We start from the raw sequence: 27,755 nt of genomic DNA on the forward strand, positions 1-27,755 counted from the left end.
TTCTAACTATCATGTGTTAATCTCTCACGGCAGGCCGCAGAGGTGCAGCTCCACGATCCTGCTGTGTGCAGCGCGTGTGAGCAGGAACAGGCTTCTCTGGCCTTGGACAGTTTTATCAGGAGGAAGAAGACACAACTGCGCTTCCAAACCCTGAAGCGCAGACTAAACACACTCCGGAGCCACGGAGTCAGTGACTTTTAAGGACAGACGAGCGTGCGCAAACCTCATGACTCCAACTGCTACTATGTGTCAGTTGGACTGATCACATTAATTTATGGATTAACACTATTTCTATCAGAGGAGGGTTAGGGTGAGTCTGTGTAAACTCTTCCACAGCCCGTGGACGCCCCTTACTGGATTTGGGAGGAACTACTTGGCGGATGTTTGCGGGTCACAGCAACCTGGGGTTGCCTTAGCAACGACTCAGGAACGTGGAGTTGCCCTGGCAACAGATGAAATGAGGGGTTACCCTGACAAAAACGCGACAGGAACTAATTTAGCAGAGACCTCCCTGTCCTCTTCAGACAGAGCGCTGCAGACATGACAGGCACAGCATTAACACACTGAAAGGGACGGTGCTATGGTGGAGTCAAACGTATTCCTGCCTGTTTGTTTTGATAAACTCGCCTGTTTGTCCAATAAACACTGATCCATACGCTGATGGTTGTGTCTCGGGTCGGCCCGCTCAGCTGCAGCTGTGTTTGTGTTCACACCGGGAAATAATAGAGACAAACGTCTAGCCTTTGTTTTGAGGGGGGGGCAAAAAGGGACGTGCTCGCAAGGTTAGTACAAAACAGCCATTTATTTTATCACTGTATTAAAGTTAAACACAACACGATTCAGAGCGAATGAGTCTGGCCTTTTTTTCCCCTCCAGCTCGTGGTCACTCGCACACTGTAAACATTAAAACAACATGGTGTTTCATTTAGCTTTGCAATTAAACCTATTTGATTTTTATATTGGCACAAAAATACACACAGCAGACAGTCATGGAAGCATGCATTGCAATAAAAAAAAACAAAAAAAAACTATATATAAAGTACAGTACAATATCTAAGGCAATAAACAATGGCAACATGGGCAAAATTATTTGAACATTTTAACAAGTTCCTGTTTGCATTATTGCAGTTACACGGTTAGGGGCTAGTAAAGCTACTATAGAAGTCATACGATTACATATAAACACATCCAAAACACTGATAAAAACAAACAGAATAACACCAGATCCTCCGTCAGCTGCTGACAGTTTATGAAAAAGGTACTAAGACGATTTGTTAAAGTGAGGACTGTTTGAGGAAATTGTCCTGAAGCACCAATCTGTTATTTCAGCCACGTATTTTGAAGTACGCGGCCGAGGTTAGATCAGCGCACTGGACCGGGTCCCTTTACTGAAGCTGAAGGTGGAGCAGGATCTACTCATCTGGCTTCCTCTTGGGCTTCTTCGGGTTGCGGGAGCGGCTCTTGGCCTTGCACAGTGGGCAGATCGGAGCATTACGGTGAATCTGCTGGTGGCAGGACAAGCAAGCCTGGAGAGAGGGGGAGAAATTTAGAGCAAAAGCTTCCTATCATGTCCTCCTTGCTGTGCTGAAGAGATAAGCAACTCCGTCAGGTTGAGCCTGGGTGTGCCTGACTGAGCTTCAGCTTGTATTTCTTCAGCTCTATGGTGGTGTCTGACTTTTCCTTATTGTTGTCTGCATATATGGTCCTAATCTGAGCCAATTACACAAAGGACAGTAACGGAAAGAAACAACTATGTGCAACACAGTTAACTGTCATGGCTGCTCTATAATTAAGTCCGACTGCTGGCTATTCAAGCTTGAAAAATATATACTGTATGTATGTGTTTTTAACTTACACGGCCGACTGCTATTTCAGGTGGGTAGCAGCGTTACCTTCATAGGTGGGGGTTGTTGTCTGAAGGTGGCCGTCTGGCGTGCATCCTGCTTCCTGGACACTTGAAGCTGCTGTGCTGCTGCTGCAGCGGCAGCGAGGGATTCTGGGATAGCGGGCTCATGCGGCTCCTTCTGCCACTCCGCTTTTTGCTTCTCAAAGTAACTGTTGAAAGCAAAGAAAGACAGAACCTTGGCTCGCTGTGATTCTTATTTAGAGCCGATGAGTCTTATCACGGTTGAGATTATCCCATCCACGCTGTGTATCAAGAGACGTGGAGTGGCAAAGGCAAACACAAAGGAGGCTTAAATTGGACAACATCATATTCGATCTCACGCATCCTCTTTTTATGTACAACTGTGAGCAAAAGTACAGTCATTGTGAGAGTGTTTGTCTGCATGTGAGTATCTCCGTGTGTGTGGGCAGGGGAGGGCTGGGAAAGAAATTTGGCCTTGGACTTTACGCCTGACTGGCCCATTTTCAAAAGTAAAAAAAAGTGATATCCCATTTCTTTACCGTCTCTGGTTTCTCTCAAAATAGGTTTGTGATAGAGCATTCGCAGAACTTTAATGGGTTGTATTTCTTGTAACTATGATCCGCCAAAGCCTCAAACACACATTTTTCAATATTTCACACTTAATACAAGTTTGTACAAATATGATATAGATTCTGTGTCACTCCTGTTTTCATGGACTTAATATTTCTGTTCTTTTTTCTGTTTGCTATAACAGAGGTGAAGAATGCTCATTTTTATGCTGATATATTAATACCTTAAAATGTGCCCACACCCCACTGGCCTGTGAGGTGTGATTTAATTTTCTACCAGACCGCTTCATCACACCTTGTAAAACAGTAACAGTGGGGACTATTACTGTTAGTTAAAATTACCCTCAAATTATTTGGCTGGCAGCTAGATGTCCAAGTGATAGTTTGAACATCTCCCCAGACATAATCATATCGATCTTTCCCTGTGATGAGTGCTGACTTCTCAGAATAACCACTGAGGACCAACAGTGATAAGCCACAACTCTCTAGGTATCTCAAGGAGCAAGCTACCAAGAAGCAAAAGAGATGACTGCCATCTGGCCGAACAGAGAAGCCAGCCTGCCCACAGTGCTGTCAGCGTGCAGAGCAGCAGAAGCCCAGCACACTTTCTCACAACTTTATTCACCAAGACAATTTCAGTTTACACCGCATGAAATATCCAAACCCACCAAAGTGAAAAATTCCAACTTGTTTTGAAATCCTCTTTGTTCTCTCAAGTTAGAAACTTTTTCCAAAAGTGAGTGGGAACGTCACAGAATCATTACAGATAAGAAGTCGCTTTCTACGGCGGTCCTGACGTACACTTGAAAACATGAACATGATCTTTGGCCCTATTAAATACCCCTGACCATAAATAAACCTCGATCCCAAGGGCCACAGGCCAGTGGCACGCTGGTCTGTATTTAGAGCTTGAAAGAGCAAGTTTCCTTCCCAGCAAAATGTCTGCAGATGATAAAATCGAAAAGCAAACACGACCCGAGAGTCTCTTGGTGCAACGCCGAGATCGACCTCACATCCGTATTCTAGCCCCATCATCTCTGATTTGCTCTAGTAAACAGTCCAATCTTAATGTCATCCACTGTTGACAGATGTCAGACAGCAGTTTGTGCAGATGGGAGCGTACCTGCGCCTGCAATGTTTGGGATAACAAGGACAGTCCGAAGAGTGAAACTGAATTGCTTACTGACTTCTATGACACTTTCTGAAGCCAAATCATCTGGACAATAGAGGGGAAATGTATTTGCACCTGAATTTCTGAATAGGCTAACAGACCTGTTCATCAAGAGAACACCTATCGGTTACCGTCTGAGTCTTTCATTATTAAAATGCCACGCTTCAGCTTTGATCCACCTCAGGCTACGTTTACACGTAGCAGGGTATTTGGAAAACGGATATTTTGGCCCCTCCGTTTTTAAAAATAACATTGTGCACACAACATCGTTTTCAAAAATGTTGTCATTTACATGAACCCGGATAAATACGCCGTCGAGCGCCATCATAACTATGTCAAACCTATGGGCGCGAGTGTAAACATAGATCGCTCACATAACGTTAAGTATTTTCAGTCGCATGAACCTAAAACACTGTTTAACCCTGATTACACGCCAACACATAACCAGCGTTTTCAGAAATCTCGACTTTGGCCGGAGTTTTTAAAAATGATCGTTTTCCATGAAAAAAACTCTGTTTGTGTATAAATGAAAGGCCAAACTGCAAGAAAACATATGCGTTTTCCCTAAGTGTAAACGGGGTCTCAGTGTCTCAGGATAAAGGCTCCACCATGTTGCCTGCCCTTCTTATCGTGACAAAAAAACATATGACATCACTGTGACCAAACAGCAGGGAACTGCCAGTCGCCATTTGAGACATCTGACCTAAAACTCTGATCCAAAAGTTCTCTACGAGGCAGTAGACCATGTCCTTGTGACCGACGGCCACCTGTCTCATCATATGTCATTTCAACAGTTACAGCCAACGAAATACCTCACTGACATAATCTGTACTATCCTTCACTAGCCGACCGAACTGTCAGTAAAAGTATTAACGTTGCTGTAAATAACCATGTTTGCAAGCACTCATGTGCTACTGCACAATGTTGCTTTACTCTGGCCAAACTGCACTTTAACCTAAATACAGAAATCTACTGAGCTCCCTCATATTTAACTAATTTATGGCTCAACGATTTCCGCGACACAGGAATGGATGGAACCAAAGAACTTATGCCTCCGTCAGACCCACTTGTCCGACGTGTTTACGCCACATATGGAGGCTGTCCTGCACATCTGTTTGATGAAAAAACAGTGCAAATTCATTGATAATCATCATTCAGAATTTTTAACTTTTGCAAATGAGTTGTAAATGTTACTTGAGATTTTACTCTTGACTCACTTCACACTGAGCTCTCTTTTTATTCATAGTCTGTCATAAATTAATTTTACATTTGAAGAATTCACAGAACACTAGAAATGCACTGTTCACGATGACACCGTTTAGAAATACTCTCCTCTATTTGCTAACACGGACTTTGACAAAGGGGAACATGGGACATCTCCGCTCCACAGACTGAATAGATCCTTTTCTATGAGTAATACACATAAATAAATATTCTGTATCTAAATAAACCATTGATCGCTTAAAGCGTGATTGTTTGAAAGTTATTTAATTCCTTGCAAGCAAAAGCAAACAATTCTTATGAACGTATGTCTACTTAAAAGCATAATCCAAAATCTATCTGAATCTATCTCCCTGCAGACTCCTTGTCTCCTCAGGTACTGACAGCCAAACAGTCCTAACCTTCTCAGATAAAACTAAGGACATCTGATCTAATGGCCTACTTTCCTTACAAATGGTCCCTGTCCTTATCAAATTACAGTGAGTTACATTAGACTGATCTCCCTCTGTGTACTGATTTATCTCAAATATGTTTTCACATCACCTGAATTCCTCCTTGGCTTTTTAAATTATGTAGCAACCACATTACTCTCAGTCCTCTGGTTACATCTGAACATTTTACATTTAAGGGTTGCTTGTGTGCAACCCTTGCAAAAAAAAAAAAAAGGTGAACTGCCTGATTTCATAGACGCCCATTTCATGACTAACTTCCACTGCTCAAAGTCTTGAATGATGATATCGTATTAATAATCAATTTACAGTAATCAGTAACTCTGTAACAGGCGCTCTCGTCTCGCCTGTTGCACAATGCTGCTACTGCCTCTTAGTTATAGTTTAGCAGGTGTTATAGTAAACCAAAGCATGAAGCAATCAGTCAGTCTTTAAAGGACTGTGCTGGAGTGGTTCTCTTTGACTGGGTGGAAATCCCAACTTTCTGTGGATGGGTGTGTTTTCTCAAAGCCACTGATTACATGTGGTGTGCTACAAGGTTCCATTACTGGACCACTGTTTTTTATTTATTTATTAGCTACATTAATATGTACTTGTGGCCTATGACAAAACAAAATTTAGCAATCCACTAACCTACTCTACCCCTGCAACACTATGCTGATGTACACTGAAATGTCATGTGTTGCTGCAAACATTACTTAAGTGTACCTTGACAGTGAATATTTACAGTCTGCTAGCTGCTGTATTTTTCCATGCTGCCATAACAGTTTTTCACATTTACTGTACTTTGCACATGTGAATTCTGTGATTTTGACTGTTTATATGACAAAAGCGTAATGGCAATAAAGTTCAAATGAAAACTGTTCATCATATGCTTAAGTCTATCATACAAAAAAGTTAGAAAAAAAATATCTTTCATATGTATTTAGAAATATTAACTGATGTTTTCTGACACTAGAGCATGTGTCAAAAATTAATGTAAAAAGCCCTAAAGATGATATAAAGCGATGTTGTAATCACACTGTAAACCGTATCTAGGACCATCTGTTGAAAAGAATTTCAGTGTGCCTAGCATGCATTTGTGTGTGTGTGTGTGTGTGTGTGTGTGTTTATGTGTGTGTGTGTGTGTGTGTGTGTGTGTGTGTGTATACTGACTCCAGGGAGAGTTTCTCCTCTTCTTCGTTAAGGTTAGGCAGTCTGTGTAGACCTAAAGTCATCCTGAGGGCATCAACGTGCTCCTTCAGAGGTTTGTACTCGTCATGCAGGCGACGAGTTGTTTCTAGCAGCTTGTTCAGATCATTCTCCGACTGCTTGATGGTGCTCTCCATCTGTGGGAACAGGATTGAATATTTCAAAAATACACATGTGGTATGCTCAGTTTAAGCTATCTGTGGTTGGTTCTAGTCACTTCTGTCACTGAACTGCACTTATCTAAAAGCTGAACTGAGATTTCAGTCACACTTCCTGTGTGGGGGGGAGCTTGTAGTACTCACTCACCACATTGATATCAGCATGGATGAGCCGCAGCTCCTCCACATGTGCCATTTTCTCTTGTAGAAGCAGATCCATCTCCTGTTTGTACTCCTTCAGATGCTTCTCCTCAGACTCCAGGGCCTCAAACTCGATCTTAAGACGAGACTTGATCTTCTGCATCTGGACAGTCTTGTTCCTGCAGCCGGTGGGACAGACAAAAGACACCGACTGTCAGGTTATTTCCTCACAGATGCACAGATAGAGATCTCCCTCACAGCAACAACACCACACATTTCTTCCCAGCTGTCATGCAGTGCTTTCAAATGATTCAATTATGAATTACTTAATAGACGTTCTGCATTGATTTTAAACAGAATGGCCAATTACTACAGCAGTGGATTAATGTACTGTATTAGGTGCATGAGTTAACAGTTACAGTCTTTTAACGTTACACAGTGACTGAGCGTGACTGCAAAGAAAACATCAGAACAAACACACAGCCTTCTGCCGGCGGTGTTTAGTGAATTAATGACAGACCGATACGCTTGCTAGCCACGTAGCTAGCTTATAATTAGCGATGCACATCTGGCTTTTTGTTGATACACATCTGGAATGTCGGGGCATGTATGATCCACAACATGCACCCTAAGTACAGCTTATTTGTACCTCTGTCTTGTTTACGCTGTGGTGACTCCTTGCCAACCCCTAGCTACAACAAGAAAGGCGAAAACCTGTTAAAAGCACAGTTCGCAGCAGACCGGCTATTTTAGCTAGCTCAGTAACAAAAGCGAAGCCAGTGGGCTTATGCCTGGTCGGCTAACGTTAGCTAAGGTAACGTTTCTCAGTACGTGTCAAACATCTCACGGCCATTAACTCTCGTCCTCGTCCGGCTCTTACCGTATTTCCAAGATATTTTCTAATTTGCACATGATTTCTTGTTCGTCCGCCATGATTTAGCAGTCCCTTGTCGTTCAGCTGGCCAGCTCGGTTACCCGTCGGGCCACGGTGGTCACGGTGTTGATAAAAACACAATAGCGGATGTGAACGCGCACGCGAGCACGCGCCCGCACGCTGAACCGATGGCTACGCGTGAAGGCTGGTTCATACTCCCGCGAGCCCTCCGGCCACACACAGCCTGTTATTAAACGGAAACATTCAGTTCCCCATAAAACTGCCTTTACGACGCAGTGGAAACAACTGGACTGCACATCAAATGTAACATTAGATAAAGTACAGACTCACTGTAGAGTGGAATAAAGAGATAAAGAACACCCGAAAAACAGAAAAAAAGGTTATCATCATAGCAAGGGACAGTTTCTCTCCAGTGAAAGAAGTTTTCAGCTCAGAATACTTAAGTGAAAGCAGCAGCACCACATGGAAAAAATAAGTCATTTTTATAAACATAATTATCCACCGTATTTTCGAGGGGCAAATTGAAGACATGAAGATAATTTAGATTTTATGGTTTAAAATGACTAATTCTAGAGCCATTATATGAATTTGCATGCATTAATAAATATAGAGATTCAACAGTTTTCTGTTCTGTTTCTGATCTGTTTGGCTGGCTATGGCCCTGTTAGCCACCACAAACACAGTATGAGCAGTTAGCAGCAGGCCTGCAAACCAAACACACCACCGCACCAGTCATCAAACCACTATAGCCAATGCCATAACAACATATGCTTAAAAAATGAACTGTAAGGATTATTAGATTAGCTGAATGAGCTGGTGCTTTCACTGCTACTGGTACATCAGACGCTGCTTATTTACCATTGATTTATGTCTCTCTATGAATAGTTTTGGGAGACAAGGACCCTGTCTGGGGTCCCAGATAAGAGATACACAGTGAAACCTAACTCATCTCAGAGGAACGCTCTTTAAAGAAGATGAAGGCTGCCTCTCTAAGAGCGTGTGAGCCCCAGGTTGCCATTGGATTAACCAAGAGAGAAGTACTTGGGAACAATACAATGGGCCATTCTCATTAAGCATAATCCTTGTAGGTATTGCAAGCAGTTTCATATGACTCCGCGGAGAAAAGGCTACTACAAGTACCTCTCTGAAGAAGTGTTTCAGCTCCAGGTTCCAAAAACACAAATGTCAACTGTAAGTAGCCACCTTTCCTTTTTTACTGTCCTCATCTTCACTGTGTTTCATGTTTAGTTAGTTTAGTTTAGTTTGATTGGAATTTGTGAACCTGCTTTGTACGATAAAGGCTACAAGATGGCATTAATCCATAGCCGAACTTGTAGGGCAAAATATCTGATCATATTTTGTCCACTTGCCATGTTTCTAATTTGTTGCGTGTGTCTTCCTGGATTCATTGTGAGTTGTCACATTATCTATATAAAACAGTAGCAAGTTAAACTTTCTCTTCTTGTTTTCCTAAATGCAAGATTAACACTAAATGGGTGTTATTATTTTGACCCAGTCGTTAATGCTTATGCATCATGGAATGAACCCCATGTTCAGTTAAGTCTAAAATATACTGTGGGCTTCATTTTTTGATTGTAGTCCCCACCAACCTCTTGTGATTGGATGCTCCTGGTTGAACAGAAGAATGTAAGGAACACTCTTTTTGGTCATTTTGCTGTCAAAGAACCAACCAATTGTTTCAAAGAGCAAACAAAATGATTACAGTTCTTTTTCACCCAGTTGTTGCTCTGCATGTTCCTTGATGCCTCTCCAGTGCCACAGATGAATGCCCAGCAGGGAGCGTTTCCTCCTGTATTTCAATGTCACTGTTTTCTCTGGCAGATAAATGTGCGAGTTACAACCATGGATGCTGAGCTGGAGTTTGCCATCCTGCCCAGCACAACTGGCAAACAGCTTTTTGACCAGGTACACTGTGCATTACAATCAAACAGATGTTTTTACAGATAAGCATGTGATGGTGTTATTTATTGCTGTTTAGATCGTGAAGACAATCGGGCTGAGGGAAACCTGGTTCTTTGGCCTCCAGTACCAGGACAGCAAAGGCTTCTCCACCTGGCTCAAACTGAACAAGAGGGTGAGGAGAATGTTTATGCAGAACTTTATATCCCTTGATGGCATCACTTGACTCCCCTGACTGATGCATTACAATGAAGATTTCATCATGGTTATGGTTTTGGTAATGCTACTGTATTACTCTTGTTTCTTCTTATTTCTGCATCTCTCTGCTGTGGGGATTCCATCCCAGGTGACAGCTCAAGATGTGAAGAAGGACAACCCTTTGTTGATTAAGTTTAGGGCCAAGTTTTATCCCGAGGATGTCGCCGATGAACTGATCCAGGAGGCAACACAGCGCCTCTTCTTTCTGCAGGTTAGAGATGAGAACACATCTCCATCAAAACAAAATGCTGAACCTGTCTTAACGTTCTGTGGGGTGACTCACAAGGATCCCGTTAACCCTCATAGGTTTTCCATAGGGGACTACATGCAGACAAAAAAAAAAATCCCAGTTGCACATAATAAACACCAGCACATGTTGGGTTTCTCCCTGTGTAAAACACAGTAACATTATCATGTATGGTACCTTTACACAGACATCAACAAAGAACATGGGGATTCATGTGTTAAAGCAGATCTTTCAGACTTTTTCCTCTGTTTTAGGTTAAAGAATGCATCCTAAATGATGACATATACTGCCCACCTGAGACTGCAGTTCTCCTGGCCTCATATGCGGTTCAGGTCAAACATGGGGACTACAGGAAAGACTATCACGTACCGGGATACCTCACAAGAGACAAGCTGCTGCCACAGAGGTACTGAGTCCTATGGATATTAGTGTTAACCAAAGTTCAACTTAATTCCAGTTTCAGTCATCTGAATTCTAAGTGCTGTATCTTCTTTACTGATAAAACCAGGGTTTTGGAGCAGCACAAGCTGAATAAGAGTCAGTGGGAGGAAAGAATCCAGGTGTGGCATCAAGAGCACAAGGGAATGCTGAGGTACTTATCAAGTCCTGATTGCATTTCTTGCAAACAGGTGTTCTGTAGTTCATTAAATCTCTCGACACCACAGAGAAGACGCCATGGTGGAGTACCTGAAGATAGCGCAGGATCTCGAGATGTACGGGGTCAACTACTTTAACATCAAGAACAAGAAAGGATCAGAGCTGTGGCTGGGAGTGGACGCACTGGGGCTCAACATCTACGACAAAAAGGACAGGCAGGTCTCCATTTAAGAATGTGTATACTTGGATAAACTTATTGCGAATCAATGCATGCTTACCACTGTATGCTCATGTTTGTTATTGTTTACCCTTGCTAGCACCATGGCTGTAGGGATGGTCGTGTTGGTCGGTCAGTTGGGCAGTCAGTCAAAACTTTGGTCCAGACTGAAATATTTCAACAACTATAAAAATCATTGCCATGAAATTCTGTACACACATTCATGTTCTCCAGCGGATGAATCTGTCTGACTGTGGTGATCCCCAGACTGTTCATCAAGCACCGCAGTGATGTCGACATCTTTAAGCTCAAATTTTCAAGTTGTTGGTTGGACTGTGACCACATGTTGTAGAGATGTCCATGATCCCCACACGGTGAATCATAAGGACTTTGGCGTCCTCTTGGTTTTTCCTTTAATGCCACCAGCAGGACAAAGTTTTCACTCATCCACTGAAATATCTTAACAGCTACTAAAAATTTGGTGGATTCCCAGAAGATGAAACCTAACCTCTGACTTTCCCTCAAGCACCACTATCAGGCTGCCATTTTTGGTTCAGAGTGAGATGTGTTGACAGCAATTAGATGTACTGCCATCATGATATTTGGTTCAGGCAATCATGTTCCTCTCAGGATGAGTTGTAATGACTTTGGTGATCCCTTAAAGATCCCCTCCAGACATGGTTTAACGTCAGATTCAAGTTAAGCTTGGAGAAACGTTCCCCTTCAGCAGATGAATGTGAAAACAGCCCACTGCACCTTGAAGTTCAAACATTCAAATCAAGGAAAAGTTAGAAAAACATGTTTTTAGTGGAGGGTGACTTTAATTTTTCATCTAGTGCTACTGTGAGGGTAAAATTCCTGTACATGTGATACTTTCGTTTAGAAAATACACGTGAAACTAATGAAATTCTCATCAGTCTCAGCTGTACTCTGTGTTAGTGTTAAGCAAATCTTAGCATGCTAACACACTAAACTAAGATGTCGAACATGGTGAACTTGCATGACAGCATATATGCTTTGTCATTTTGAGTATGTTAGCATGCTGACATCATCATTTAGCTTTAGCTTACCTCTAGCTTTAGTGTAACCTCATGAAGCTGCAAACTTGGTTGTAGACTGTTGTTAAACTTTTCCTTTCTTTTAACTGCGTGTAAATAATGTGATAACCTTACTGTAACTATGCCATTGACCACAATGTTAAACCATGCCAATGTTTTACAGGATGACCCCAAAGATTGGCTTCCCCTGGAGCGAGATCAGAAATATTTCCTTCAATGACAAGAAGTTCGTCATCAAACCAATCGACAAGAAAGCTCCAGTAGGCAAAAACCATCATTATTAGTGGTCCTTAATAATGATGTATCTGCAGGATCTCTATGAAGCATATTGTTACATGAAGTGTAGTAAATGTCTTCACCCCCGCCTGACCAATTAAAAGGGATTTTAACTGAGCAGAAATTTGGTTTTTGCTGCACACCTAAAGTCAGACTAACTGGCTGCCTTTTTATGCAGCTGGATCGATGTTGAACTGTGCTCTTAACTCACTGCATGGATGTTTGTGGCTGCAATTAAATAGCTGCTTCTTATCAAGTTGAGGATTTAATGCACAGGCTAGTACTTATCATCTCAGCGCAAGAAATTTTTATGAAAACATTTTCATGACTATATACAAGATCCTGCAAATACTTTACATGATCATTTCGTATTTATTCACCGAGGCTCCAAACAGGAGGTGTGAGAAAATCCCACATCCTTGTTCCTGGTGAATAAACCAATTTTGCAAATGCATAAATTACAGCAAGTAGTGCAATGGGAGCAGCTGCTGCTTGATCTCATTCACAAACATGAATTTAGCCTCATACTTCAATTTGGCTTCTGGTAGCATGCACAGATTTGAGAAGAGCATCCAAGATCTTTCGAAAAAATAACGAAATTCTCCCAAATCCCTTTAGATTTCTGAAACCCAAGCTTAACTGTGAAGCAAATCTGAGATGCTGTGTTTTATAAATCAACCTGAGGACAACCACTGATTGCATATTTTTGTGTTAAAGGACTTTGTTTTCTATGTACCTCGCCTTCGCATCAACAAACGTATCCTGGCCTTGTGTATGGGGAATCATGACCTGTACATGCGCAGACGTAAACCTGACACCATTGAGGTGCAGCAGATGAAGGCTCAGGCCAGAGAGGAGAAGAACAAGAGGCAGATGGAAAAGTAAGGAAGGAGGAAATAATGACAGCTTCTTTTTTTTTTTTTGTCACAGTTTACAGTGTGTCCTCTCTGGTTTAAGAAAGAACTGTCAGGAGATGTAGTTTTTTTTTCAGATGTGTATTTATGCACAATTCTCCTGTCAGGGCTCTACTCGAGAGTGAGAAAAAAAAGCGAGAAAATGCTGAGAAGGAAACAGAGAAGATTGCTCGTGAGACCATGGAGCTGATGGAGAGATTGAGACAGATTGAAGAGCAGACAAAGAGAGCCCAAGATGGTCTGACAACTTTCTGAATACAAATGTTTCTCAACGAAGTTTTGTTTTTTCTGTTTAAGAACACTAAAAGAGTGGCTTAGAGTATTGAAGTATTCCTGCTTTTAAGATGGCCACAAAGCATATATTAGACTTTAGACTTTAGAATGCTTCTTTATTGATCCCAGTCTGGGAAATTGTTTGGGATTGTGTGTGTGTGTTGGTCATCTTTGCACACATGTGTGTATGTGTTTCAGAGCTGGAGGAGCAGACTCGCCGGGCTCTTGAGTTGGAAAAGGAGAGAACAATTGCTCAGGAGGAGGCTGAGCGTCTGGAAAAGGACCGCAGATCTGCAGTGGAAGCTAAAGCAGCCCTGCTGCACCAATCTGAAACCCAGCTCAAGAACCAGGAATGTCTGGTACTCACACACACCTACACGCTGGGTTTAATTAACTGCAGATAAATGAAATAGTTTTAATTGTAAGATGGGTTTTCTCCCAACCTGAAAATTTAAAGATTTGTTGGTGTAAAGTCATCATTCAGCAGTTTATTACTGTGATCAAGGACTCATTATGATATATTTACACATACTGATTAAGTACCTTTAAGCTAGAAACAAGGCTGGTAAGGTATTGAAGGTATTAAGTGATTTACAAATTCAGCTTGAGAGTATGTTTTAAATCAATTAACATGAGCCGCGATGCTGCATGTGAACATATCACAGCACAGACGCACACACACACACACATTCAGCCTGGCACACGTGCAGCTGCAGACAGAGCGCAATGACCTTCGATCGGGAGCGCTGTTAACTCTCTTTCCATTTGTGTGCGTGTGAGTATAGGCCACTGAGCTGGCAGAGCTTACCTCAAAGATATCCCAGCTGGAAGACGCCAAGAAGAAAAAGGACGAGGAGGCAAAGAGATGGCAGAAAAGGGTGAGAATTAATGAAAGAGAGAGCAGGAGAGAGATAAAAGATGAATCAAACATGAGCAAAGAGCAATGTTTGACACTTCTTTAAACCCAGGTAGAATAGAGACGTTATGTCAACCACAGATAGGTGTATCACTCGACTTTTGTATGAATTTCTTGGATGTTATTGCTTTGCAACATGCAGCAAACCTCAGCAGTGTGAAGCCGTAGTTTGCTAGATTTACCGAAAGTGTATGCAAAGCATTGCATCAAAATAAGGATTGCTACTCTAAACTTGCATGTAGTCTCCACATTATTTGGTAATAAAGCTGTGTTTACCCTTATTTCTGTTTTCTAATGACCACGGCAGACTAATGCACCCAATGATGAGAAATCATTTTATTCATAGAAGGCAATTTATTTAGGAAATTTTGCCTTAATGAGTGCTGAACTGAAACATTGCAGGGAGGAAGAAAAATCAATTTTCTGCCTGTTTTAGGTCAAATGCCCCTTCAGTAGAGTTAAAAGTGCCAGATGTCACCAAAGACCACCAAGGCTATTGTCATATCCAACCTTCACTGCAGGTTGTGTGTTTTGACAGGCGGTTGTGGTAGAAGCCGATTTGGAGCGAACCAAAGAGGAGCTAAAAACTAAACTCATGGGTGTCCACATCCAGCATTCAGTCCACCCTCATATGCATGAGCACGACGAGACGGATGAGAGCAGTGCAGAGGCAAGTGCTGAGCTGACCTCTCCAGGCATGGTCCGAGACCGCAGTGAGGAGGAACGAGTAACGGAGGCCCAGAAGAACCAGAGACTGCAGAAAAACCTCAAGGTAAGGTTACGCAGATCTAATGACATGTCCTATTTTGCTGGATTTGCAGTTCTCTTACTCACGTTCAGGTCAGGGGTCATGCTCTGCTACAGATAAGCAGTCCTGGGACTGTCCCAGAGCTTTTGAGAGTGCAGATAAGTGAATCTGAAAATACCTTCAGTGCTCTAATTCAGTGGTTCTAGGTCTAGTAAATACTGTAAGGCAATAAATAAATGCTAAATTAGGAATGAGCCCAGCTGAATGCTTTGGCCAATGTGTCATTGCATCAATCTGCAGTGATTAATGGCCATTAGATGGTAGTTCCAGAAAAACAAGACTGTATTTAACACTCAGTATGTAAGCTAATTTCTGCCACTAAGGAAAAGATGGAATTTGATGACATTGTGAAGAAGTGTGAAGTAATAGAGTGGGTCACTAGCTAGTTGGTCAACTTCCTTCCTCACTCTTCACAATATCATCTGGCATTACCCCTGAAGTTATAGCCAATAGAAGAAGAACATTTGGGACCTTTAGATCTTTTAATGAAGACATGTTACACATTATACCTCTAAAATGAGCAAGTATTTCACTTTACATACATTTTTAACCATGTCTATGAAATTTGATTCGGACATTCGTGGTTCCCAGAAGATGACTCCTACTGACTGGTCATCCCCTGACTTTTCATCTAACAACAGCAAGGCTGCAAACTCACTGTCTCATTTCGATCGTTGCATTTTTATAGTAATTTTTAAAGTAACATTTGTTAACCACAAGAACTAATGTGTTACATTCAATTGTGCTGTCTGTTGGCACAGTCATATAGAGGTTTTGACTCTGCTGTAAAGATGGCAGCTTAAATGCCATCAAAAATGCTGTTTTTCCAACAGCTAAGTGCACTCTATTTAATTACATTAAAAATTAAAAATATGTTGCAGGTACATCATTATTCCTTTGGCTTTATTCAAGTCACAAATCTCATCCAGCCCTATTACAACAGAAATAAAATTGGTCTCCACAACTAAAAAAAAGATGTGATGTTGCACCGAGGACTCAACACAAAAATGGACTTAATAACTATGGACAATAGAGTGTCTTCAGATGGGGATTGAGGGCAGTGCAGGGGTGAGGTGAGAGGGGCAAGGCTTCTGAATAGTCTCCTAAAGAATCTCAGGGAAGAGGATTTCATTCACTGTGTGTTTGTGTTCTCTTTCAGTTCCTGAGCACCGAGCTGGCTGGAGCTGTAGACGAGAGCAAAAAGACCCCCAATGACCTGATCCACGCTGAGAATGTGAGGGCGGGCCGTGACAAATACAAGACCCTACGTCAGATTCGTCAGGGCAACACCAAACAACGCATTGACGAATTTGAGTCCATGTGAGAGGGGCTGCTGTAGGCCCCACTCTGAGACAGGGAGATGATGATGATGATGAAAGATCAGGATAGATGATAAAATCGTGGAGTGTAGGTGCAGATTTTTGCATAGGTAGAAAATGAACCTGACACAACAGGAAAAATATGATGATAAATTATATTATTACTGTGCTTTGTGCCTTTTGTGTCCATGATTTAAATGACATTTCATCAGGAAACAAATCTGATTTGATAGGAACCAAAAAACACATTGACATGAGACACACGCTGCTGTTCATAAGTGTGCATTGATTGCATTGATGTTTGTCTTCTTTCCTTCAATAATGACTATTTTAATTGATGAAAACAGTAAAATTCAGACACCAAATGTATTATTTACATTTGAAATAGCTGTGGCACCAAAAGATGAAGAATTAAATGATTAAAACTTTCATTCAGTTGATGTCTCCACAGTGTTGCATGACAGGCTTTCTCCCACAAACACCCTCTGATTTTAAATTTGTTTTCCAGTCCAGAAAAGCGCAAGTGACCCTCAATCATTACTGGAACACAGCAGGGCAACTGGGCTCTAAATATTTTGGGAACCTGTTTTTCTTTGGGCTCTCTGTGATTCACTCTGTGATCAGTTCATGGTACGTTCAGCTCTGATCCAGTTCCATTAGTGCTAAACCTGGACAACACGCCCGTTAATTCCAGCTTGTTATAGGCAACAGGAACCCGTCCCTATTTAAATCTGCACAGATTTTGATTTTAAGCTTCCTGTTTCTTTTACCAATGGCTGCTGATTTGCAATATTCTTATTCAGCTGTTGCTCAGACGTGTCTTTGTCTCTCTGCCCTTTCAGTTGTCAGTCTGGTTGAAGCATTGTGCAACATTTTGTTTTCCATGTACAAACATTAACCTTTTTCCAAACCCTTTATCTTTTTTATAAAGAAAACTTTCTACCACCTAAAAGCAGTATTTAAAAGTTTCGAATAGTCCTCTCAGCCATCTGACTGTACCCATTCAAGCTCGTGTGGAAGCAATTCAAATCTTTTGAACAGCAGTGTACATCATCTATGCTCTCGTTTGTGAAAACTGTCCATCTTATTACACACATTTGCAATCTCTATATGCCAACCAATGAAAAATATCGATTAATGAATGCACTGACATTTAAGACACTTGTTATTATTCCCTCTAAATGTTAAATCCTCTATTCTTTGTCACAGAAATAAAGTACACAGGAACACTGTCAATATGTTGTGTGTACATCACTTGGAGTGAGCGTCACCTTCAATTTGCCGAATGAGGCAAACTGCTGCTTGGCATAAAAGCGGATGTGCTGCAATCAAAAACAAAAGCTAATTAACACCTCTAAATAGATGTTTGTGCATCCTATATAAATGAATTAAAAATAAATTAAGTTGCCACTGATTTGCTGTATATAATCCCATCTTTGCATCCATGTCACTGCCTCTGCTCCTGCAAAGTCTACTTTTGATGTTTCTCTAGCTGTCCACCATATCTAAAAATAAACAGATGAAAATACAAAGTGACCATTTCCCCTTCTGCTGACCATCCCTACAGAAGATCCTTTTCCCGTTTTGTTTGTGAGTGTCCTCTGTTGTCTTTTAAAGATCAGTGACTGTGCAGCACGATTTATATTTCTTCATCTTCAAAGCATGAGCCTTCTTAGAGGAATTAAGACACCGGGTGTAAACAAGTTTGAGTTACTTGAATGAAATGAGACGAAGGATCATATTCTGACCGGGTGTTGAGGGTGTTAGGGAGGGAGTTGCATGGCAGCAGTGTATCATATAGTCTTCTGGCGATATTCGCCGCATTTACGATTCAATCCTGGCTATTCTCGCGAGACCCGCAGTTAGTTCTTGCTGCTAAATAACGGGAGGAACAGTGCTGGGATTCCAATTGAGATAATAAATTACATTTAGAGTTGTTCAGTATGTGAGTCGGTCAACATGCCAGAGTGCGAAGTCCTCCTGCCTCATTTCTAACAGTGATGAAGTGAAGGCAAACAGCCTTCAGCTGAACAGGCTGACGCTCCGGTGGAGAAATGGTTACTTTTTAAAAGTTCGCCGGCCCTTCACTCCCGCGGAACACACCGACGGGACGTCCCTTCGTTACAGCAACCCACGTCGACGACTGCTCTCAGTTTCTCATCCGCGGAGACATATGATCGGAGTCTCACAGGGAAGGCGTTTTCTCGCTTGGAAAGTGTTTTATTTGTTCTCCGGGCAACAGGCGCACCGCTTCAAACTGTTCAGGGCGCGAGCTGAGCATGGCCTTTCACTCGAGCTTGTGTGTTTTTGAAGAAACGTCAAACTCTTTAATAATGAACGAGCGGGATCGGTTGGATACTGCAGACACCTGTGCGTGCCCGACGACTGCAGAGCTCAGTAAAGCAGTGTCCGTGTCCTTGGGTTTGGATACGGTGTCTTCTCCGCTCAGTGGCATGAACCAGAGCTCCTCCAGCAGCGCCTTCGCAGACTTCGAGCTCGCCGTGGAGGACAGTTCCCGGGGAGTGCCGGGGTTTGGAGCGGCTCGTAATATGAACTCAGAAGGCTCCGGGCTTCTGCTGAATGAAACTAACCTCAGAGAGGACGAGTTTGGAGAGGTGTGCAACGGCATACAGCAGGTGAGCTGCATGGATATGCTCAGATCGGGCGAAATGGACAGCGCGCAAACCGTGACGCGCGGCCCGGTGATATCCAGACATGTCGCTAAGGACTTGAACTTGTTTATGAACCCGGTAGCAGAGCTGCCCGCGCCCCCTCAAGTGGACGAGCTCTATGCTTCATACTCTGCGTACTCCGCCAGTCCAAACCGATACAGAGATACCCCCGGTGTGTGGCGCGCATACAGCGGAGAGTCCGAGCTGGAGACGGGCGGTCGTACTTTGTTTTGTAAATATTGCAACTGTGGACAAGCCTCGCGTGGATCCGGGCAGGAGTGCCGCTGCGTCTGGTACAGCACGGGCGAGCAGAGTCGGAGAGGTGACAAGCGAGCAGCGATGGCACAAGGTTATGGTCAAGTGGAGAGTTACCAAAGTGCAGTTCCTGAAGGGCATGCCACCTTTTCCACTGTCAAGACCGAACCTTCAGTTTGGGTGAATTGCACAGAACGCAGTTTCAGGTAAACAGCAAGTTTAACATCGATGGTTTCCGGCTTAAGTTTTTTTTTTTTTTTGTTTGTTTTTTTTTTGTTTTTTTTTTGGCATCAGGTCAAGGGGCAAATCCGGTCAAGAGATCGTCACATTTATTCGTAATCAGAAGCAAAATGACACATGCTTTGATCTGCCCAGATTTACAGTTAGTCTTAATGAATCTTGCAGAGTTGGCTTTCGTGCTTTTATTTTAGAAGAATGTTATGGATTTAATGCACAATTAACTCCATTACATTACTTCAAAGCTGCATTGTCCTTCTAGATCTCTCACATAAATCAGATGAAATAAAACATGCTCATTCTGTGTTGCTGTTTGCGTTTCCGTGTGTTGATGCTGGTAGAATCATACCAGTTTGAGCTGCAGAGGCAGATGTGTCAGCATTAAATCATCCACGCTGCAGCTGGCTCACCCGCTCTTCTCGGCCTTGGTCAGTTTGTGTTTCAGCGTGCAGCTATGGACTGAATCAAAGTTCACCCTAACTTTCCACAACTGTCCTTATTTGTGCTGCGACTAACTACTCAAAAGCAGTGAATGTATCAGTGCTACTATAAACAGGAGATACTGCACCTGCTGCTGATTCTGGGTTTAGAATAAGAGAAATGCTGTTTCCACTCTGTGGTTCCGAAGTAAGTCTTCAAAGACGAACTCTGCAGCTCTTTAATCACAGGTCTGCCAGTCGTTTAGTTGACTTCACTTGTTGACATATAATAACGCTTCACAGGGAAATCTCCTATTATAATTTGATTGGATTTAGGGAATTAGTGCCCTAAATGCCACAGCAGGCAGCCTAAAACTCCCCCAGAACAGACCTAGTAACCTAAATGTGGTGTTAATATGTCTATTTCAATGTCTGCCCTTATCCTTAAAGGTATATTGTAACTGTCTACTGTATTTTTGTTTGTTTGTTTGTTTGTTTGTTTGTTTTTTTGTTAATGTAATATCTGTTTCAAGTGCCCATTTGGGAAACCTTTAAAACCAGTACTTTGGTGTATATTTGTGCCTTTGTGTGTGTGTACAGGCATGAGGATCTGTTTCCTGGTGTATACCTCTCGGACAGGAGAGTGTGTCAGGTGTGCGGTGATGATGCCTCAGGTTGTCACTATGGAGCAGTCACCTGTGGCAGCTGCAAAGTGTTCTTCAAGAGGGCCGCTGCAGGTGGGAGTGACACGCACTTATGCACAAATGCACACACACAATTGCTCGTCCTCTGATTTAATTTCTTACACCCACGCACTCGTTGGTGCAGGGCACAATGACCTGACATTATGAGGGCGAGTTATTTGTTATCAGCAAACGCCCACATATCGTTGCTATGAGAGGAAGCCGAGGCATTATTGAGCTCGCTCCCTCATCCCTCGGGACTTTTTGTGTGCCGCCAGGTAAGCAGAACCACCTGTGTGCCAGCCGGAACGACTGCACCATTGACAAGCTGAGGCGGAAAAACTGCGCCTCGTGTCGTTTAAAGAGATGCTTCATGTCAGGAATGAGCCTGAAAGGTGAGGAACCAAAGATAAGACCAGAGTGAGGCACGCAGAGGGGAAACTATGTGTGGTGTGTATTTTTGGAAAATGGGTTCAGGGTTGTGAGATACTTCACATGCACTGGTCCAGAACTTAGTAATCAAACATATTAAATACAGTGTAACAAATGAATTTCAGCAACGGCAGAGAGAGTTTGTTTGCCTCATAGCCAGTGATCAAGAACCTTGCTCCACATACTTAGAATAGGAAACAGCTCCATGTGCTCATTGAAGTCTAGCCCCATGTCTAGAATTCTATCCCAGTTTTTAGTCTTGATTTGTCCCGCTATCTGTTGTGTAATAATGAGACAAAACAACTTGAAAAGGAAGCTTTTTATCTCATTTTCACCCTCTTGTCTTCTTCTCGTCTCTGGTTTATTCTAGGTCGCAGGCTGAAGGGGGCCGGACTGACGAGGAATGGAGAGGAGGAGCAACCTCCAGCTCCCTGGGGGCCCAGAGTACGAACAGAAAGGTCCGGGTTGAAAGATGTCATGTTGGAGCCCGGAAGTGCAGCTGTCAGGGCTCAATGTGAGGACTGTTGTCAAGTTTCATGCTAAATCAGTACTGAGCATAGTTTTCCATAAAAGATATTGTTTTCTTTTTACAGTATTGTCCTGGTCTGCGCATCGTTCTGTCTGTGTATCTTTAGCAGTGTCCCAGGCCCTGGCTCTCAGCATCCCCCCGACCCTGCGCCCCTGCCTGTCCCTGCTTAGTATCTTGCAGACCATTGAGCCGGCTGTGGTCAATGCCGGACACGACCATGCCCAGCCAGACAGCCCTGCGTCCTTGCTCACCAGCCTCAATGAGCTAGGGGAACGACAGCTGGTAACTGTGGTGCGCTGGGCCAAGGCAATACCAGGTAAAGCAGTCTGGGCCAAGGTAACTCCCTGCAGACAAGTCTGTGCTACATGTAGGCTGTGTGCATGGTTGTTTCAGGTTTAGTGTAACTAGACAAGCACTGCAGCGTGAGAGGCCAATCAGGCATAAAGAGGCCTCACTTGTGTAACTCCAAGTCTGCAATAATCTGGAGGAGATATTAAGCTAACAGGAAAATTATATAATGTCTGTTAGGCCTCAAACTCTTGCTCACTAGAAGCAAGTAAGCCTGCCAACCTTATGCAATGCAAACCAGCCTGTTCAAATATTAACCACTAGAGGGGGGTGTGCTCACATTTAAGCCAAGAATTGCAGGCTGGAAGCGGTCAGCGGTGTATCCGTACTGTGATCACATCTCTACTTTTGTTTGACTTGTGAGGTATTGTTTCATCATTTTTGCTCAAGATGAAATCTGATGAAATAAATGTCATCAACAGGTTTCCGTGACCTGCATGTGGATGATCAGATGTCAGTGATTCAGTTGTCGTGGATGGGGGTGATGGTGTTCGCTTTGGGCTGGAGGTCCTACACGCTTACCAACAGCTCCATGCTCTACTTTGCCCCAGACCTGGTCTTCAATGAGTAAGTCACTTTGTGCACCATGCTCGTGTGGTGAAGCGTTTGAATTAAACACAGTTCAAAGAAATTTGTCAAACCTGGTGCATCCTCTCAAACAAAGGATGTTTGACTGGGCCTGAGCAGCTGTAATAATGATATTGGGTTTGCTGGAATAGGGATTTCAATTGTCATCATGGTTGGAAGGAAAGCCACAGTGGAATATGAGCTTCAGAGGAGGATTTAAAAATCACCCGATGAACATTGTCTTTTTTAGGCGAGACAGTAAATAAGCCTGTTCTGTTCTCACCATTTCCTTTGCATCTGATACACGTGGCCGCAGAGGGATCACCTCAGATGATTTATTCCGTTTCATCTTTACGAAACCATCGTTAGAGCTGCTGCAGCATTGAGCTCTTTCGTTTCTCTCTTTGACAAGTTTGCATTCGCATTGCAACTTTCTCCAGCCTCTGTCTTAATGTGTCTGACACTTCAGCTCCTGTCTTTTGTCTTTCCTTTGTGCTTTAGCCCTTAGCCCGTGAAGCAAATAACTGTACATGATAAACATAAATAACAATTCCACTTTGTCTTCTCAGTAATTTGTCTTCAGCTCTGACGGAGGGTGTTGCTCAGCATGCTGAAGCCAGCCCCAGGCCCTCACAGCAGCTTTCACTCTCGCTGGTGTTTTGTGCAACATTAGCAAAACACTCATTCTGTCTGCATCAGACCTCTGTCACTCTTTTGGGCTGCTTCTGACCTGCATGGTAATGGATAAGCCTGCCCTCGATGCTGACCCTCATTTTTCTCTGCCTCTCTGCCGTTCTCTTTTTCCATTATCCATCTCACTCATTTTTTCTCACCTCCGCTGCTTTTTACTTTGCTCTCGCTTCTGCCACCATTAATTGTCTTCCACCTTTCTGTATTCCTGCCTGCCTGACCCTCTCTCGGCTTCTCACCTCTCTTTTTGTCACACCTCGTGATCCTTCTCCCTGCCCTAATGCCATTTATTTTCCCTCACAGCGAGCGGATGCAAGTGTCCAGTATGTATGAACACTGCGTGAGGATGAAGCTGCTCTCCCAAAGGTTCTGCATGCTGAAGGTCACCCAGGAAGAGTTCCTCTGCATGAAGGCCCTGGTCCTCTTCAGCATCAGTGAGTCTGCTGGGATCATGTCTGAAATAATGAGTTGACTGTCAATTCAGCCAGTGAAATATGACTACAATAGAGCGCAGCCATACTTTAGAGAACTGATGGGATGGATAAAGTGTGTGAGAGTTATTGTTGTGTTCTGGCTTTGTGGTCACAGTGCCAGTGGAGGGCCTGAAGAGCCAGCGTTGTTTTGATGAACTGCGGACCTCCTACATCAAGGAGCTGGACCGCTTGGCCAGCCACCGCGGGGAGACCACCCGTACGCAGAGGCTGTTTCAGCTCACACAGCTGCTGGACTACCTCCAGTCGGTAAAAGGCACAACTCTGCTGCACATATGAAAACATGCCATGCTGACTCTATTAAGTATTACTGTATAAGTGTCATTTCAGTTAGTGTCACAGAACTATGTGAGCATGAAAAAATAGACCAAAGTTCACCTTCCAAGGACGCGTACTGTATTTTCTTACAGTAATACAGTGTTAACTAACTAGGCTACATTAAGATTTTATGCATCATTTCATGGCTGGGTTACTTCAATTGAGGCTATCAGTTATTACATTTAATATGTAAGCAACAGTCTGTTTCAGTTCACTTACAGACAGACTTTTACTGTCTGTCATATCATCCTGACAAAAGTCATTCCATCCCATTCAAGTGACAACCTGGCTTACATCAACTAAACACATACCAAAGGCTCATATGACTCCGGTTTTAGCTTCGCTATACTGGTTGCATATCAGGAGGGAAAATGACAGAGTTACCCTCTGCTAGTAGCATTGTTACATCAGAAATTACTCAGCAATTGACGCCCATTGTCCATGATAAAAAGGATTCCAGTCTAGTCCCAGCGGTTAACATCCAGAAGCTGCAGACTGCACTTCCTGTCCAACCGTTTCTTACCGAAACTACGGCAGCAGCAGCAGCAGCAGCAGCAGCAGCAGCAGCAGCAGCAGCAGCAGCAGCAGTTCAGATCTGCAGATGTGAACATGCTGGCATGTACCATCTACAGACACAGAAAATAATAGTTTCTACAGTTGTTTTTTTTTTTGCGTGTCTCATTTCCACAGGTATGTAGGGGTTTCTAACCAGATTTTATTTGTACAGATGAAATCCAGAACAAATTATAACAATATTTTTTTTTTTTTAAATTGACCAAATTTAGTCTTTAAATGAGATTGTGAATGATTTACACGTTTGTTTTTTATGAGTACACCAGTCAGCTCTGGGCGGTTGACTGTCGAGGTGATTAATACTTAACAGACAAACCTGTTTGAAAAGCTAAAAGGTGAACCTGAGTCATAAAGGCTCCTACTGTGTCACAGCTACCTGCTGAATTAGTTCCTTTTGATAATTTCATATCTAGTAGAGGACAGTGTGACTTACAGTTAAGTGTTGGTGTGGTAAAATATTAAATATAAAACCACAAATGCTTTCACACAGAAAACAGCAGCTCTTAAAAAAAAAAAAAAAAAAAAAAAACATTTAACAAGGCATGGGGGTGCGTATGTACAATATATCCAATTTGTTTTTGCACATCTATGAGAGCAGGTATGTACGTTCATGTGTGTATTTTTTTTCCTAATTTGAAAATATTTTAAAAAACTGCCCTCAAAATTTCTAATAAGATAAACTGGGTTTTAAACCCAAATGCTCACAGTAAGCTTTATGGTGCCTATGGTCTGAGTGGTATTGCCAAATTAAAGGTACGCACTGAATGTTTTCGACCATCATGCTCTGTATCATTCTTGACTTTATTTTGCACATCTTCCTTTTTCAGATGTAGTCAATATAATTAAAGTCAGTGAAAGCTGAAGGAAAGCTTGCTATTACACCTTTTTTGCAGCATATAGCATTGGCAGACTGGCTTGTCTTTAAAGGGCATTTTTCAAGGTTTTATGATGTTGGCCGGTACACTCAATCATTTTTACAATAATTCTGGTAATAGTGAGAGTCATAGTCAAATATTTAATATTGTATGGCCTAAAAACTAGGCTTACATGGCTTTGAAATCAGGCTAATAGAGATATGACTGAAGGTTCAACCACTAGATGGTGTAAATCAGCTGCTTTCCTATTTATCACTAATAGAACTGTAAATACTGCTAGAAGTTAATGTTAATTGGTAAGAAGAAATTGACATCAAAGTAAAACTCCTGACATCAGTGACTGGGGCATGACCTGCAGAGCTGCAAAGTTTCCTGCTGCAGCAGTTTCAGCCTCCTGCCTTCCCCTGTGCATTTACCCTTAACGGCTCAGCTTTGTCTCTGTCCCACTCACATCTCAGATCTTCTAATGCCATATGAGCTAGAGGGCAGCCAGGGATTGTCAGGTGGGGCCCTTTAGGCAGAAAACCAGGGTTGATCAAGACTTTGCAGTTCAGACCCCTTTCGGCTTTGCTGTGCCCGTGGAGCTTAGAGCGCCACAGCCCCTGTCATATTTTTAAATCACCTCTTAGAGCTCAAAGACAGGCTTCAGTGCCATTTGTTATTTCCTCTTTTATCTGCAGGCATTGTTCTTTTAAAGTGCTGTACACATGAAAGTGTGTCATCTCTGTTGTGAAAAACCCTGTGCGTGATCTCTGCCTCTCTCTCTCTTCTTCCTCTCATTCTCAGATTGTGAGGAAGTTACACCAATTCACCTACGATCTGTTCATCCAGGCTCAGTCCCTGCAGACGCGTGTCAACTTCCCAGAGATGATCTCTGAGATTGTGAGCGTTCATGTGCCCAAGATCCTTTCAGGCATGGTCAAGCCCATCCTTTTCCACAATACAGCCTAGAGAGGAGTTTCTGTGATTGTCCTATATGTCGGTTGAGCTCAGTCCTTCCAGGCAGTTCCAGTAAAGCTTGAAATGGCAAGACCTGGTTTATGATTTTATGAGGTGAAAGAAGTGCAAGCTCCATTTTGTACCTACAGGGTGAGAGTGGAGCACTGTGAGGCAATGAGGGGCATACAGCATATTGTTCATTTGTAATTACATCTGCTCGGCTCTCCGTACTGCCTGTTACCTGTATCATGCACATCCACTCTTTCTGGAGCTGATTAAAACACCTTTTAGCATGTATTCCTCCACATGAGCTCATGAATGGCCAACCGCCTGACATGACAGTGTTTTGAGAGGTAAGATAGTAATGAGAAAAACACGTTTGCAGAGCTCACGTCACCGTAGCTTGTCTGTGTGCAGTAGTATGACATTTGGACCAGCTTCTCCCACAATGAATGTTACTGTGTGCACCTGAGATGAACAGAGTTGTTGATTGACAGTTAATAAACGGCCATGGCATGCATGCTAAGAAGCAAAGGTGTCTCGCCTGAAGGCATAGAGAAACTTTTTTTTTTTTTTAAGCTGCTCTCATCCATAGAAATAATGGTCGACTAATAGTTTTAGGTGTCAGGAAAATTAACACAATTTTAAAATGCGAGTGACTGCAAATTTCAAATGAATATTTATGAAAACTGTGATGTCAAAGGGGCACACCAAAAGCAATGAAGAAAAGAATAATTGCACAAAACACACAAACTACCGGAGTGACTCATTAGTTGAGTCACACTATGGGTGGCTTGTTATTTTTGTCTTTTTTTTTAAAGTTTGCTTGTTTTTGATTGTCAAACATTATTCAAGTACAATTTTTCCACAGCAGACATTTCATACAGTTGTACCTTTTCTACTGTTTCTTAAAGTGTTTCTTAAAGTGCTTTGTTGTACGTCATCGTGTGTTCATTGTAGCTTTTGGTATTTTTGCTAAACATTAAAAGTCCAGCCAAGAATCTGCTCATTTGTTGCAACTCTGACAGCTTAACCTCTAATAAAAGTGAAGCATGAGTGTGTATCTGTGTCATAATGAGGGCAGAGTGAAAGACGTGCGTGCTGTCGTATTATTGCACAGATCTCATTAAAGGGTGCTCTCTTTTGCATGCTAATGTTACTACAGTAATCTTCCTGGGGGTTTTTTTTGTTTTTTTTTCTGTCTCATATTCATTTCAGCCTGCAGTGCAGCCGAGTGGACAGACAGGTTTCACAAACATTCT

At 42.6% G+C, this 27,755-nt stretch overlaps 3 protein-coding genes across 6 annotated transcripts; 2 read left to right on the plus strand and 1 right to left on the minus strand.

The window, feature by feature from the left end:
- Window positions 1-782: 782 nt before the first annotated feature.
- zc4h2 (zinc finger, C4H2 domain containing) lies at window positions 783-7,954 on the minus strand. Its single transcript, XM_076739398.1, has 5 exons — window positions 7,648-7,954; window positions 6,775-6,946; window positions 6,433-6,605; window positions 1,893-2,055; window positions 783-1,526 (listed from the first exon to the last, which is right to left on the minus strand). Exons 1-5 carry the CDS (start codon window positions 7,698-7,700, stop codon window positions 1,413-1,415), a joined length of 675 nt encoding a protein of 224 aa, XP_076595513.1. The 5' UTR covers window positions 7,701-7,954; the 3' UTR covers window positions 783-1,412.
- Window positions 7,955-8,754: 800 nt separating this feature from the next.
- On the plus strand, window positions 8,755-16,900 carry LOC143326282 (moesin a-like). Of its 3 annotated transcripts, XM_076739845.1 has the most exons (15): window positions 8,755-8,853; window positions 9,262-9,309; window positions 9,505-9,588; window positions 9,662-9,757; window positions 9,929-10,051; window positions 10,342-10,493; window positions 10,596-10,679; window positions 10,753-10,899; window positions 12,123-12,219; window positions 12,953-13,116; window positions 13,257-13,387; window positions 13,621-13,781; window positions 14,208-14,300; window positions 14,877-15,110; window positions 16,306-16,900. In XM_076739845.1, exons 1-15 carry the CDS (start codon window positions 8,770-8,772, stop codon window positions 16,468-16,470), a joined length of 1,863 nt encoding a protein of 620 aa, XP_076595960.1. In that variant the 5' UTR covers window positions 8,755-8,769; the 3' UTR covers window positions 16,471-16,900. The 3 variants fall into 3 exon arrangements, with proteins under 3 accessions (XP_076595960.1, XP_076595961.1, XP_076595959.1); XM_076739846.1 differs by lacking the exons at window positions 8,755-8,853; window positions 9,262-9,309; window positions 9,662-9,757; window positions 9,929-10,051; window positions 10,342-10,493 and having other exon boundaries at window positions 9,530-9,588; XM_076739844.1 differs by lacking the exons at window positions 8,755-8,853; window positions 9,262-9,309; window positions 9,505-9,588; ... (2 more) ...; window positions 10,342-10,493; window positions 10,596-10,679 and having other exon boundaries at window positions 10,799-10,903.
- A 1,844-nt stretch (window positions 16,901-18,744) lies between these two features.
- Window positions 18,745-27,548, plus strand: LOC143325645 (progesterone receptor-like). 2 transcript variants are annotated; one of them, XM_076738873.1, is made up of 9 exons: window positions 18,745-19,598; window positions 20,649-20,785; window positions 21,010-21,126; window positions 21,534-21,677; window positions 21,799-22,008; window positions 22,463-22,607; window positions 23,601-23,731; window positions 23,886-24,037; window positions 26,341-27,548. In XM_076738873.1, exons 1-9 carry the CDS (start codon window positions 18,745-18,747, stop codon window positions 26,503-26,505), a joined length of 2,055 nt encoding a protein of 684 aa, XP_076594988.1. In that variant the 3' UTR covers window positions 26,506-27,548. The 2 variants fall into 2 exon arrangements, with proteins under 2 accessions (XP_076594988.1, XP_076594989.1); XM_076738874.1 differs by having other exon boundaries at window positions 21,802-22,008; window positions 26,341-27,433.
- Window positions 27,549-27,755: the final 207 nt, after the last annotated feature.

Source organism: Chaetodon auriga, chromosome 9 (genome assembly GCF_051107435.1).
Source record: "Chaetodon auriga isolate fChaAug3 chromosome 9, fChaAug3.hap1, whole genome shotgun sequence".
Lineage (NCBI taxonomy): Eukaryota > Metazoa > Chordata > Actinopteri > Chaetodontiformes > Chaetodontidae > Chaetodon > Chaetodon auriga.